Source organism: Pholcus phalangioides, unplaced genomic scaffold (assembly GCF_987345545.1).
Source record: "Pholcus phalangioides strain wild (caught in Gottingen) unplaced genomic scaffold, Ppha-v1.0 ptg000007l_1, whole genome shotgun sequence".
Lineage (NCBI taxonomy): Eukaryota > Metazoa > Arthropoda > Arachnida > Araneae > Pholcidae > Pholcus > Pholcus phalangioides.
Window position 1 is genome coordinate 61,876,311 of NW_028301600.1, and position 14,693 is coordinate 61,891,003.

At 36.7% G+C, this 14,693-nt stretch overlaps 1 protein-coding gene across 1 annotated transcript in view; it reads right to left on the reverse strand.

The window, feature by feature from the left end:
* Positions 1-6,542: 6,542 nt before the first annotated feature.
* The window catches only part of Mtpbeta (mitochondrial trifunctional protein beta subunit), a 37,326-nt gene continuing 29,175 nt past the window's right edge, over positions 6,543-14,693 (reverse strand). Inside the window, exons 14-16 of the mRNA XM_089233727.1 lie at positions 13,398-13,472; positions 7,855-8,019; positions 6,543-6,729 (exon numbers count right to left, since the gene is read on the reverse strand). Of these exons, the coding sequence (XP_089089853.1) occupies positions 6,694-6,729; positions 7,855-8,019; positions 13,398-13,472 (276 nt within the window). The 3' untranslated portion in view covers positions 6,543-6,693. The remainder of the gene's footprint in view (positions 6,730-7,854; positions 8,020-13,397; positions 13,473-14,693) is intronic.

Sequence of the window (14,693 nt, forward strand, 5' to 3'; positions counted from 1 at the left end):
AGTGCGATGACGTCAACACGCCCCACGCGTAGCGAGGGTATGCGCATATTGAAACGCGTTTCAAGTGCACGAGCGTTTTCAAAATGAAACGATTTCGGGGCCTGCAACCTAAGCATTTGGGAGGCTCCCAGAGGCTGGATATTATATATTGGTCATTAAAGTTTACATTAATGAAGACATAACATTAATTAAAATATAAAGTACGGGAATGCGCTGAAAAATATATTAAAATACAGTATATAAAAACGTGAACACAAAGAAATAAATCAATCAGCATTTATGCCAATTCGAAATCAATGAATAATTAAAATTTATTGAAAATTCAGATTTTTCTGATAAATTATTCCGTAAAATAACAAATAATGAATGTACATAAATTAATGAAAACTATTTACATAAATTCATCGAAATTGAAAATAGATAAACATTAACGTAAATTTAGGAGGAATAAAAATTTTAATGAAAATTTAGGGTTTATGAAAATTAATGAAAATATAGAATTTAAGAAAATTCAAAATTTAAATTGATCACAATTAAAAATTAATAAATACACTGCTGGCCACCCAAATTGCAACACCAAGAAAGAAAAGAGATATCGCAACAATATTTATTTTGTAGATAACATGTTGACCAAGCATCAAATGATTAAATTTATAGACTTCTGTGAAGTGTGGTTCCTGCCAAAATCAGTAGCCAGAGTAGTCGCCATTGTTGGAGATCACCGCTGCCACACGCCTCGGCATTGATTCAAAGAGACTTTGGAGGTGTTCTTGGGGTACAGCAGACCAAGCAGCTTCCACGCGTTGCCAAAGTTGATCTGGTGTGGCAGCTGGGGATGTAATCTGGGTCAATCGTTGAGCAACCATGGACCACATGGTTTCTATCGGCGAAAGATCCGGAGAGCGAGCTGACCAGGGAAGCAATTCAATCTGGCGATTGACGAAGAACCTTTGGACAATGTGTGCCACGTGTGGTCGCGCATTATCCTGTTGAAATATGGCTGTGGGCAAGCCCTGAAGGTAAGGAAGGACAACTGGCTCCAACACCTCGGAGATGTAGCGCTGGCTTTTTAAAGTACCGGCAATGCGTACTAGAGGAGTGCGAGAGTGATATCCAATACCGCCCCATACCATAATACCCGGTGCAGGACCAGTGTGGCGGTGCATAACGCAGCTGTTCAGCATCCTCTCTCCACGGTGTCTCCAGACTCGAATCCGACCATCGTGGTGTTGCAGACAGAAGCGTGACTCGTCAGTAAAGACAATTTCATTCCATTGTGCTGTCCACATCCTTCTTTCATCGCACCATTGGCGGCGGAGACGTCTGTGGTTCTGCGTCAAGGGTAGACGAAGCAATGGACGTCTTGCGGACAGACCACTCTGCTGTAAACGGCGTCGAATGGTACGCGCAGACACTGGATGATGCGGTACAGACTGAATGTGCTGTGCTATGGTTCGTGATGTGGCTGAGCGATCCGTCACTGCCATACGCACAATACGCCTGTCATCACGTGAAGTGGTGCACTGAGGTGGATGCGATCGAACACGTCGGTCCGTCGTACCCTCCTGCATCCAACGATCACATATCCGCATTACAGTTGTTTGGTTTCGTCCAACACGACTACCGATTTCCCTGAAAGATAATCCACAATCTCGGTAGGCCACTATCCTTCCTCTGTCGAACTCGGATACTTGATCAAAAGATGATCGCTGTTTTCTACGAGGCATAATTGATCGTTTTTTTGAAAAAAACCACAAGAAAACACAATTGCCGTACTTCAAATCGTCGAAATCTCCAAGCCTTAAATAGCGCTTTGAAGTGGCGCCACAGGCGCGCGTGATGTGCGTCTGCGCTGAAATTCTAATCATTTGCATATCTCACCTCCGCTAATGCATGTTGTAAATTTCATATTATTTGCATGCTTCCTTCAGGGTGTTGCATTTACGGTGGCCAGCAGTGTAATTCCAAAACTGCTGGAAATTCATATTTAATGGAAAACAACTAGATTAATGAAACACCAGAATTAGTGAAATTAATAATTAAATTTCAGATTTAATGAAAAATTATTCCTCTATCGACCGATAAAATATCATAATTAATAAATATTCGGAATTAAAGCCGAATTCAGAAATTCAATGGGAAATATTTCGTAAGCTATTAAAAAAATAAAAATGGATTTTTTCTCTAAAAATTAATAAAAATTATGGATGCATAAAAATTAATTAAAATTCAGAATTAATGACAATTTATAAAATTTGGAAACAAACACAAAATTAGTGAAAATTCGGTGTATCAATGAAAATCCTGAAATTAATGAATTCCATAATGAATTCCGAAATTTATGAATCCCAAAATTAATTCCGAAATTAAAAGTAACTCCATAATGAAAGAAAATTTAGAGCTAATGAAGTCAAAACCTTGGAATATAACGAATAAAACGAAATAAAATAAAGTAATTCAGGAATTAAACAAATAATTGATAATACCGTGGTTATGTAAATAACGTTGATATTAAACAACATTTTTCATAAGAGAATGCGAACTGTATCAAATTTTTAAAAATCCCCTACCGAATGCGAAGAATCGTGCGCGCGGGACACGAAAATCTGCGGCTCAGCAGCAGCGCCAACGAGTGCGCGCCTACACGCGCTTAGCGTAGTGTCACCTCCTGTCTCAATTTGCGCTGTCCCTCTGATTTCCGTTGGCCGCAAAACAGAGTGCTGCCCTGCGTCGTGCCGCGAACGCTGCACGCAGCTCAATTTGCGCTTTGCCTTACGGATGATTCTCATCGAGTATTCAGAAACAAAAATATATAGTATTCAGGAATGGAAGAGCAGAGAACTTTTTAGCGTGGCTATCTCCGGTGAAAAGAAAGATACAACTGTCACATAAAAGATGCAAGTCTAAACCGCTGTGGGCCCCTCTCTCGCTTATTTTATCTGGAGAAACAGGTAGCCCCTGCTGTGGGTGGAAGATGGCATTCGTGTGGGGAGACACGACTCTTGTCAACACTCTCCGTGATCGGCTATAGAGGATTCGGAAACTACTACTATTCCATGAACATGGCAAGAAATAATAATTAAAAAAAAGGAGGACCTAAAACCAAAACTTATAAAGAGCCTCTCACAATGATATCTATCGGCGCTCTCTCTCGTGGAAAGGGAACACTTCCTGTAATCTATGAGCGAATATCTGAATTCTCTGAAGCCTATTTTCGGGAGAAAAAAAACTGATTGAATATTCGTATTGATGTAAGTCTATAACTGCATGTAAAACTGAATGAAAAATTGTATCGCTATGCAAAATTCAACCAAATAACGATACAAAAAATATATATACAGTAGGCCTATATAATTGTGTACCGAAAAAACACGACAGTGATATATTGGCGGGGAAAATTTCTAGGATATCGCGCCAAAATGTTGTTGCACTTGCCATGGATTTTTTCTAATTTAAAAATTTTAAACGAATAAACATCGGTTCAAATCGATATTTTTCAGTATTTATTTCAAAATCATAGAAAAAATTTAAATATTCTGTATAAAGGATCATCGTAAACCTCCGATATATGGGAACTATATTTTGCGGCGAAAGAGAGAATACTCTTTACCTTTCTCTTCACTGCAAATTTAACCTAAAACGGACTATAGAGAGATAGGCCTCTGCACTGTTTGCCATAAACGTCATTCAGACTACCTAGCAAGTTTGCCACATTTTGAAACACAGCATCCTATTTCGTTTCTAATTTTGGCGTAGAATCTTCCTGATTGGCTCACAAATACCGCAGTGATTGGATGTGGGGCATAGAAATCGCCAATTCTGAGTCCGATCATTTCTTTTCCTCACAACGATGATACTGGCACGAGCAGGGAATTTTTTTTCCCTGAATATATATATTCTGAGGGAAAATGGACTACCTACTGACGTCACAAGCAGAGTGCGGAGGCCTTCTATGTCTAGGTGCTGCTGCTAGAGCCCTTATGCCGTTTACATGGGAAAGGTTTCTCTCGGTTTTAAACCCATTTCAGAAAAGTGGGTTTAAAACCGGCTTCAAGAATTTTCACCAATGATTGCACTCCATTTCTTTCCTTGGGGTGTGACATATAGTGCGTCTGTATTTCAGATTCTGGAAACCCGCGTCGTCTCCAATTGGTTAAAAACCCGAATTTCGACTTTTTTACTTTGCCAGGGCCACGAGCCAAGTGGAGAACCACAAAAAATTTACACCCATTTTACATAATAACCCTTTTTTTCTTGGTAATGGTCTGCATTCCGTTGACCCCACGCCACCGTGCGGCCCGAAGAAGATGGGCTGCTGAACATCGAGATTGGGAGCAACATGATTGGAGCCAAGTGCTGTTTACAGACGAGTCCCGATTCAGTCTGGAGTGTGACACCCGACGTGTTCTGGTATGGAGGGACAGGGACACTCGAAATAACCCCGCATTCGTTCGTGAAAGGTCACAATACGGACGAGCTGGTTGGATGGTATGGGGTGGAATCAGCATAGGCGGACGTACGGACCTGCATATCATTCGGAATGGCACTTTGACGGCCCGAAGGTATGCAGACGAGATACTGCGACCTCATGTCATCCCTTACGCTGGAGCCATTGGAGATTCCTTTGTTTTCCAGGATGATAATGCCCGACCGCATAGAGCTCGTCTGGTGGAGAACATGCTTGAAGCTGAAACAATACAGCGTATGGAATGGCCAGCGTGCTCTCCTGACCTGTATCCAATCAAGCATGTTTGGGACATGCTCGGACGACGCATTGCTGCGCGACCAAGGCTGCCTGTTACTGTCAGAGACTTGCAGATTGCACTTCTTGAGGAGTGGAACAGTATTCCCCAAAGTCTGATCGATAACCTCATCGCATCCATGGCAAACAGGTGTGCAGCAGTCTTAGCTGTTCGAGGAGACCACACGCCCTATTAAAACTCATGCATCATGTCTAAACAGTACTTTTTTTTATCGTTTACATGTAATCAAATTGTTGCCCTAAATCATCTTTTCATGTTTTTTCCATATTTTCAAAGAATTAAAGCTTAATTCCAAATTTTTTTACGTCTTTTTTTTCTGTATTGCGCATCGATACGCGTGTACTATCCATTGTATGCCAATACGTGGCTGTCTCGCATGGTTTTCTTCACTTTTTTGCTTGCTCCCCTAATTGTTTTGAGCAGTGTACTTTAAATTTTTGTACGATTTTCATAACATTGCACATTAAAACTGACGGAACTCTACTTAAGTCGTCATAATTTTTCGATAACTTGGTGACGACTTATCGAGGTTTTACTGTATATGTGAGAATATAAAAAAAATTTGAACTTCAAAATGTCGAAATTTGTCAAAAAAAGTCCCACCATTGTTTTCCTATTTGTGACAGACATGAGAGAATTTTTTTCTTTTGTGCAGGGATGAAACCTGTTTTGAGAACAGGGTCTCCCCGAAGGCAGGGCCTGTTCCTTGCACAGGCAAACAGGACATGCACACATGGCCCACAAATTTAAGGGCCACAAAACTGGTTGCCTCTTGTATTTTAAACACAGGCTTGCGTGCCTCCTTTCCCTTGTGTATATATATATATGCCTCTACCTTAAAGTACACTATATATTAAAGGGACCCAAAAATTAATATTTTCCCCAGAGCCTGAACTTACGAGGAACAAGCCTTGTCCAAGACCAGTGGCCATGCAAAAGGGAAATTTTTTTAAAGGGTTTTTTAGAAGTGGTTCCCCTATACAACTGGGCCGGTAAGAGAGTGGAAAGAAAACATCCAACTATTAGCTAGATGGCCAGTATATTTTATGGATTTACCATTTTTCCTGCACAACACTAGATATTACTGCTAGTAAATATCTGCATGGCAGAGGTAAAGGACACCATATCAAAAAAAAGAAAAAAAGAATTTAAATGGCAGCCTTTTTCAAATTCACCGAAGTTGGTGCGCTAACCTCTCGATGTAGAACGCCGTGGTAGCAATCTTTCTGCGCTCATGTCGTCGTTTCTGTTGTACCACTGTGTCAGGAAGAAATTTTCTGACAAGAACGAACCGGGTATCAAACTCGCGACACCTCTAAACATCCTTTGGTACTTTAGGCGAATATCTTATCAACCTAGGCTACCACCCTCCTGCACCAGACAATTTTACAGGAGAGCTATGTAAATATTTTTTAGTATGTTTTTCCATGGAGCTCGATTATAGTAATCAAATGAAAACCATTCTAGCAAAATATCAGAAAATAATAAATCAAAAAAAAATTTTTTTTTTTTTAAATAATAGTTTTGAATGCATAACAATAGTGAATGTGGTGTAAAGCCGCAAACGTACATATATAAACAGTATAATGATAATATACTGACATCACAATATAATTATTTTATAAAATGAACATCTGTTATTTATTAAAATAGGACTTGGTGTCCTATACCTATGTATAGTGTAATGAAAGTGCTGCAAATTAATATTGTTATCCCAATGTTGATGAAAATAGACATAGTGCTTTTACCTCCAGCCTACAGATATATGCAAAAAATCAGTGAAAATGTATATAATGAGATTTTATTACACACATAATAAAAATATACAAAATCTCTGAAGAATTATTTTCAGGTTTGACTTAATTTTTTTTTTTTTCACTGAGTTATTTCAAATACAATAATTTTATCACAATTTAAGAGGTTGTTCATTCTATTTCACATATCGCTCAATCAGCATTCCATGCCCCTGAAAAAAATAAAAAATTAATACAATAATAAAATTAATAGAAATTAGAAAATCACTTGAACCAAAGAATATTGATTATCATAATGTAATATTACTAATTAGTCAAACACATGAAAGTATGAACTATGTTTTTTGTATAAAAAAAATAACTTAATATCTTGATTATTTTAACCCTGAACCTTTTATTGGCCAAATTAAGATATGAATTGATTTTCTTTTTCTGTTATTTCCTCTTCTGATCAACCATAAAAAAAAATTGTGTTTTCTGGACTTGCTCCATGTCCATTGAAACAACATTAAAATCAATACAAAAATTAAATTTTATTCTTCCTTAAACATAGGTAATTTAAAAAAGTTAATGTCATAAATGCTGAAATGAATGGAATTTTTGTTTTGCAAATTATAAGTTTGGAATCTCAATGAATTAAGGAAAAAAATCAAGTGCTTTTATTTAAGAAAAATATTTTTTTCTAATTAATAAAGCAGATGTTTCCAACTGGGAACATTAGCCATTAAAAGGTTACTCCCTAGGCTGCAGGAATAGTAGGAGAAAACTTGCTCTCAAAAATGGCTGGAGACAGTAGAAAAAATTTCATTTTTTTCAGTTGTCTTTTGTGAAAGATAGGTGGCAGTCAAACTCATATACTGCAAATACAGCGATACCTTGGCTAACAAAGATAATTTGTTCCAGAAGCACGTTCGTTAGCCAAGGTATCACTGCAATGGGGCAGTTGCCCAGATCTGACGAACTTTTAAAGTAGCCTATCATTCAAGTCGGGTTCCGTTTGGTATGTATGCAATGATCGATCGAATGATATATATGATCGATCGAAAATTATAGATTTGTATAGAGAAAAAACACACAGAAAATAAATTTTATATATATAGATTTTTTTTTGTACTGTATATTCCCCCCCCCCCCCCCGGTCAATTTTGTTCGATCTGTGCAATGAGTTAAGTTTGATTGCCATTTCTTACAAAATAAAACTGAAAAAAAAAAATTTTTTTCTTGGCTAGCACAGACACATAGAATCACATCGCTAACTATTTGTGCAGCTAAAGGTAGGTTTAAATAAAAAAATAAATAAAAACATACTTTTTTTAATAGATTTATACAAAACATACCAGACCACCTGCTGCACATGCAGCAACAAGACCATATTGCCCACCGTGTTTCAACAACCGGTTAGCAGCTGTGGTAACAAGTCGAACTCCTGTTGCTCCAAACGGATGTCCTAGTGACAAAGATCCACCCCATGTATTCAATTTTTCAACTGGTATTATTCCTACCTACGAATTGGTTAATTTTGATTAACAAAAAATGTGATAGTTGCAAACAAGTTTTAAAGGCACAGTAATTAAAAGCATACAGTAATATTGCTAGGATATTTTTCCCTTACATACAGATAAAAGTTGGATGAAAAACTGAGATTTCAAATGCTACTAATTTAGAATTGAAAAACATCAAAAACTCACTAAACATCAATTACATCATAAACTAGTATCAATCTTACATTATAACACACTTCTACAACTACTTGACCATACATGAAACCTCATACAAATTCTTCTGTGGAATTTCTAACGAATTTATAGATTTCGGAATGAGTGTTCTTAATGTATGTGTGGCTCTACTGTATTTGTGTTGTCAGAGTTATGCTTGTTTTATGTTTTTGCTGGTGCTCTGGCCATGTGTCTTGCATATCTTTAAGTGGGAATGTGGCAAGTGATTAAATTTTCATGTTATGTAAGTATCGTGTTGAATGTCTGCCTGCTCCCTGTGGAGAGACTTTTTCCAATGGAGACAGACTCACATAATATTTTAACACACTGCAAGCAAGGGACAAGAACTTACAAACAAAGGATCCCAAGGTGATGCCTTCAAAAAATTTGAAAAAATTGCCACTGATTCTACTCATTTAAATATGCTCAAAAATAAAATAAAAAAAGTCTGGTACAATTATTATAGGTCACTCAAAAATTTTTGAAAAAAAGGGGAAAAGAGGCAATATTTGAAATCATTTCCTCCCCCCTTTCCTTTTATTAATAAAAGTTAATGAAAAAATATGTAATTAATATAAAGAGTATTTATCTTTTGGGTTTATGTATATCTTAGGCCGGTATTACACTATAAAAGTTCTTTGTCAAAGATAATTTATAAAATAAGTTTGACAAAAAAATTTGATAGTGTAATGGGCAACTTTGATAAAAAATGCTCTTTATCAAAGTTTCTTTTACCAAAGTCAGCCTCCTCATCCAATATTTGAAAAAAGATTAATGTTGATGCTTTCTATGCTGCAGTTTCAATTGCTCAAGTTTATGTACTATGTACTTTGCGAGTTGATAAAGTAATTAAAAAATGAGTGGTAGGTATCAATTATAGATATCCAAGTTTTTTTTTCGTCTCGATGAACTGAATTATTTCAAACGATTTGAACGATATAAAAAAATATAAAAATGATTTCAAATAAACTAAAGAAAAAAATATTTTTTTCACTTCCATCACATACTGAAGTTAGTGGGAGCTACAAAGACCTAAATTCCCTATGTGAATAGCAGAACAGAAACACGTTTGGATGCTTATCGGTTGTAACGAATTTAATTCTGTCCTAATGAACCTGCAATACAATAATAAAATATTGTTATAACGAATTAGCATATTTATATCTATGGGATATAAGGGGTCATCTTCAAGTAATACGTCACCAATCCTGAGGGGGTTCGTATTTGCTGACTTTCAATGACAAGGTGGAAGGGGTCTTCAAATGATGATTGCGTGAGCAATAGAGGTAGGGAAATATGAAATTGGGTATATGTTGGGCTGGTATATATATTTGTTTGGTAGATATGAAGTGATAAATACTTTATTTTCGGAAATCATATATGTAAATTGGAAGACCTTTTATTCAGTACCGTCTTACCACATGGGCCCACCCGGACACGGCCCGGGATCTCACAAAAATGGAATGTGGTTGGAATTTCCGAGAATTAACCACGTAGGGCCTCAAAAATAATTTGGCCCGGGGGCCCCATGATGCTCTTAAGATGGCCCTGCTTATACTTCTGGTACTTTCCCCAGTCAGGTAGTGGGGCCCCAGAACATCACTCGGCCTGGGAGCCTGCCTCATGATGCTCTTAAGTTTTACAGACATGGGTTATAGCTAGGACGGGGCAGGGTCATGGAGTCCGCAAATTTTAGGGGGCGAGGTTGTTTCCAAGGTTTCCTTTGGGAAGCCACACACTGGTGGATCGACTTTTGTTTCAATGAATTAAGTTACATAAAATCAAAAGCTGTATTTCAAGAAAAAAAGCCTGAATCTGAAGTACTACCATACTACTGCGAAAATCGGCTTCAGGTATGTTCTGTCAACGTTATAGCTAGATGGCGATCTCTAGCTATAGATATAACGCTGGTTCTGTTCATTCCCAGAAATACTCGAAGAAGGATCGACATAACTACAGGTTTGTGTCAGAGGCCCTCAGTCTTTGTAAACCATACACCACAGTGGTCATCGGCTGAAGTTGATTTTCAATTTCGAGCCGTGAATGTGAGTCGAGCTCACGTTAAAAGTCTCGCCACTGAGAGCAACAGGCCTACAACGGTTCAAATATTCAGTCTCACTACGCTTCTCTCCCAATTTAAAATATTGAAGTCAGCAGTGCAATATCGGGCACAACACCTTATACGCACTGAGACTGTAAGGCACACACTCACAATCGGTAGCAAATTCTTCCATGGCGCTAGACCGGAGTTGTTCTCGGTTTGAAAGAAAGTCTTTGTAAACGTCAGAACTATTGAAATATCGGTGACAGTTAGACGGACCACTTACATCCGTGATATTTAAAAATTTTGCCTTCAATTTCACCGTAGAATACTTCAAGTAGCACTTCAAAGCACTGAACAAATCAATATAGACAGCTCGCCTCTGGTAATGGTTTGTGACTACCCTAGAAGCTGCGACTAACATTTTGAGAAACACTGATTTGCTGTAAACGGGTATTAATTCAAACCCCCTACGTGAATATCTTTAAGGTTTGTCACGTACATAAATAATTTTAATTTTCTTAAATTTTCAAGTCTGTACAAGGAACAGGTGGTTCTTGTACACACCCATCGCGAATAGGTTGAGTAGTTTTTCTCATTAAACTCGAATAATTATGGTGTATCAGTTTTCACGAATATCGGAAATGTCGAATGTTTTCACGTTCCCGTACAACTTGGTTATATCCGGCGACTATTTATGCATGACATCACTGGATTTGTTGGTTCATATTGATGATACATTTATTTCATTATCATCCGAGATGGTTGAAAGCGAGCCAATACATAACGTGAGGTGTAAAATCTTTTATCCAACATTGCTTCATCTCCAATGTTTGATAAAAGAGTCATGCTGATGCACTTCCACCCTGCACTGTGACGTATTAACTCTTCAAAAACCTGTTCTTTCACTTTCTCCTCTCACGTGCCACTCCCTTCTCTCTCTGGGGAGAAAAAAAAGATTCTCTTCTGGTGTGCATTTTTCTTGGATTAAAAAAAAACTTGTTTTCAACATTAAATGTGATAGAAAATCGGGAAGTAACTAGGCTGGGACAACTGGGGCAATGTGTCCCAGGGCTCCGAGCTAAATACAGTCCACAAATATTTACACTAACCAGGTGTCTGTTCATCCAAAATTTGGGTCCGTTTTCCTTCACAAAATTCCGGATCAGAAAAAGGAACCCTTCACGAAATACATAATAATGAATCCATAAATTTGAAATTTCTTTTGCGATAGATCAACTAGATTATTTTGCTTCCCACAAAATTAATGACACATTTCACAAAAATGAAGAGAATTTTTACGAAATCAGGACCCTGCAAAAAAGTCAGGACAGACCCCTGCTTACCCAAATAGAAGTCAGCCCCGTGAAGGCACAATAAGGCCTTATAGAAAAATGAGTTTTATGTCACCTGCAGCTCACTTGCCCAGTTCATGGTTTTACTGCTGCTCCCCAGAATAGTTAAGCAATGCCGTCTTAAGACATGGGCCCACCTGGGCACGGCCCGGGGACCTCACAAATGGGATCTGGTTGAGATTTTCGAAAATTTGCCTAGTAGGGCCACAGAAAAATCATTTGGCCCGGGGCCCATGATGCTCTTAAGACGGCCCTGTAGTTAATTGGTGTTTTCAATTATAAAAGCACCAATTCAAAGCAAAAAGAGGCACACAAATCAATATCTTCATCTCCCCGGGACGCCCCTATAAGCCACGGCGCCCACACTTTGAAAACCCTATCATATCACATCACTGGATTTGTTGGTTTAAATTAATGATACATTTATTTAATTATCATCTGAGGTTGTGGAGATTAAATTAATCTATCATATCATGAGTGGCCAACTTCTTTCTATTCGAGGGCCAATATAATGTTCAGTTGCTACATCCACTCCGATGCGTATGCCACGGTTCAATGTAAAAGCTTGAAGACAAGGTGAGATGGTAAAAGTCTGAAAAATGATGCGAACATTTTTATTTGGGACTCATTACCAAGTCAAAGCCCGTTTTTATTCAGTCAATAAGCCATCATTAACTTATTAGTTCTTGACGCTTATTAATTACTCAATAAATATCGTAATTGAACAGTTTAAAGTTAAATTAATTAGGAATTAATGTGTTGATTAATTATTTATTTATTTTATTTATTCTCAACAGTAAAAACCCGTTTTGGAGAATAAAAAAACGATAATGAACTTATTAATTTTCCTAAATGCTGCCACTTATCCAGGTTTAGATTCACTTGTACTAATTAGTTAGTGTCCCAAGATCTCCAGAGGGGTCCGGGGTCATGATGCAATGCGTGGAGAGGCAGATCAGTGGGCGAAGAGCACTCAGCATCCCTGTGCGTCAGCGTGAGAAGCGAGCCATCTCATAACGAAATAAGTCTTACTTAAATACTTATTATTATTAATTCAATTAATAAGTGTTATTCTCACTAGTAATTATATAACTACTAAACAATTATTAATTAATCAAGACGGGTGGGGCACTATTAAATTAATTGTGTTAAATTAATTCATTTAAAACGGACTTCAACTGGTAGGAATAAATTAATTATGAGCATCAATTACTTAAACAGTGTCAAAACCTCATCGTGGTGGTTATTTCGTTTAATTCATTATTTGTTTATAATTATTACATTATTATTCATAAACTAATAAGCATCAGAAACTAATAAGTTCATGGTGATTAATTCATTCATTTAAAACGGACTTTGACTTGGTAAAAATCCGAAATGAAAACGTTTACAAGCGTTTTTTTTTGGACTTTCATCGACTCACCTTGACTCCAACTCACCTTGAATCCAACTCATATTTTCATAAAGGGTGGTTGATGACATAAGCATTATCCAAACCCCCCTCTCCCCCTTGTCATCAAAAGTCAGCAAATCGGAACCCCCCCCCCCCATCGATGATGACGTAATACTTAAACGGCCTCTAACTTTTCTTCAATTTTTCTCAGAGAGGTTTAGGAAATTAAAATCATATTTTCACCTATAAATTTTATTTGAAACAAAAGAAAAATAAAGTTAATTTTCCTATTTGAAATAAAACTTTTCTGGGCAAAGAATTACAATTTACTTTAAATAAACTCAAGAAATGATAACTTGAAATAAACTGTACAAACCTTAGCTGATCTACCCATATATTTTTGAGCGAACCAATCAGAATCCATTGCTTTCAAATTTGCAAGTACTTGACCCTGAAACAAACATCAGCAATTAACATATATTTATCACAGTTAAAAAAAAATGGTTATCAGCGACTGGAAGTCTTTGGTTTCAACAGTTTGACTTTCTTATATCATTTTCTGTGTGTCTCACACTTAAATTTTTCCAAGGTTCTTTTATTTTGATTATTATCAACACATACATATTTTCATGGTTTTACATTCACCAAAGGTACTTCACTGGGTATTCAGATAGATAAAGATGAGTTTTATTTTTTCCTTTATCTAATCTACAGATGCAATAAAAGACTGTAACCAATATCACCTCTTTCTCCCCCCCCCCCCATCAAAAGCACCAATTAATCATCTTGGCTCTGCCAAATCGAGTGCACATAATATATTTCTTTACTTTAATTCTACTAATCTTTATTTAAAAAATAACTGACTTAAGTCAGAAAAGGAAACTGACTTAAAAATTACTAATTAATACTAAAATAATTTGTACTGACTCTCAACATTTAGAAAAAAGCTCTTATAATTTTTGAATGTCAGTTGATCTCTAGAAAAAAAAAAAAAAAACAACATTATAGCAAACATTGTAGAGAGAGATTGATATGGTAGTAAAACGTCATGTGTGTAAAAACATTATGCCAAAAAGTTGTACCGAACTTGTCGTGAGTGCAAAAAATTACTTTAAAATATTCAAAACTTAATTCCAATTAAAAGTAAAATACTTGGTGATTTTATAGTCACTTTTTAAAGTATATCAATCAGATCCCACAAATTTCACTATGGTGCGGTCAACCAAGTCAGTCACAATTATTTTTGCCTACACTTGCAAAAGACCTAACTTGCAGCACCACAACAACTTTGTTTTACATGATATCTACAGAATCAAAGACACTAAACAACTCTTTTGAAGACCGCCAACATTTATTAGAAAATGTTCATTTTTTGAAAAAGATCAACAGAGGAATGAACAATCCCCAACAGCTCTTTATGTAACTTCAAGCATGATAAAACACTGAAACATGACCATTGATATTAGAGGATGTTATATTCTTAACTCTGTATGCTGGAGATAAAGGGCACCGTGTCATAAAAGGGAAATTTTACACGAGATTTGTTTAAAGATTTTAGTATGTCTTTCTACAGAGCCCACTTGTTTTATAAAGTGAGAAAGAATATCTGTTATTTATTGAAATAGGACCTAGTGTCCTATACCTATGTAAAGTGTAACAAAAGTACTACAAA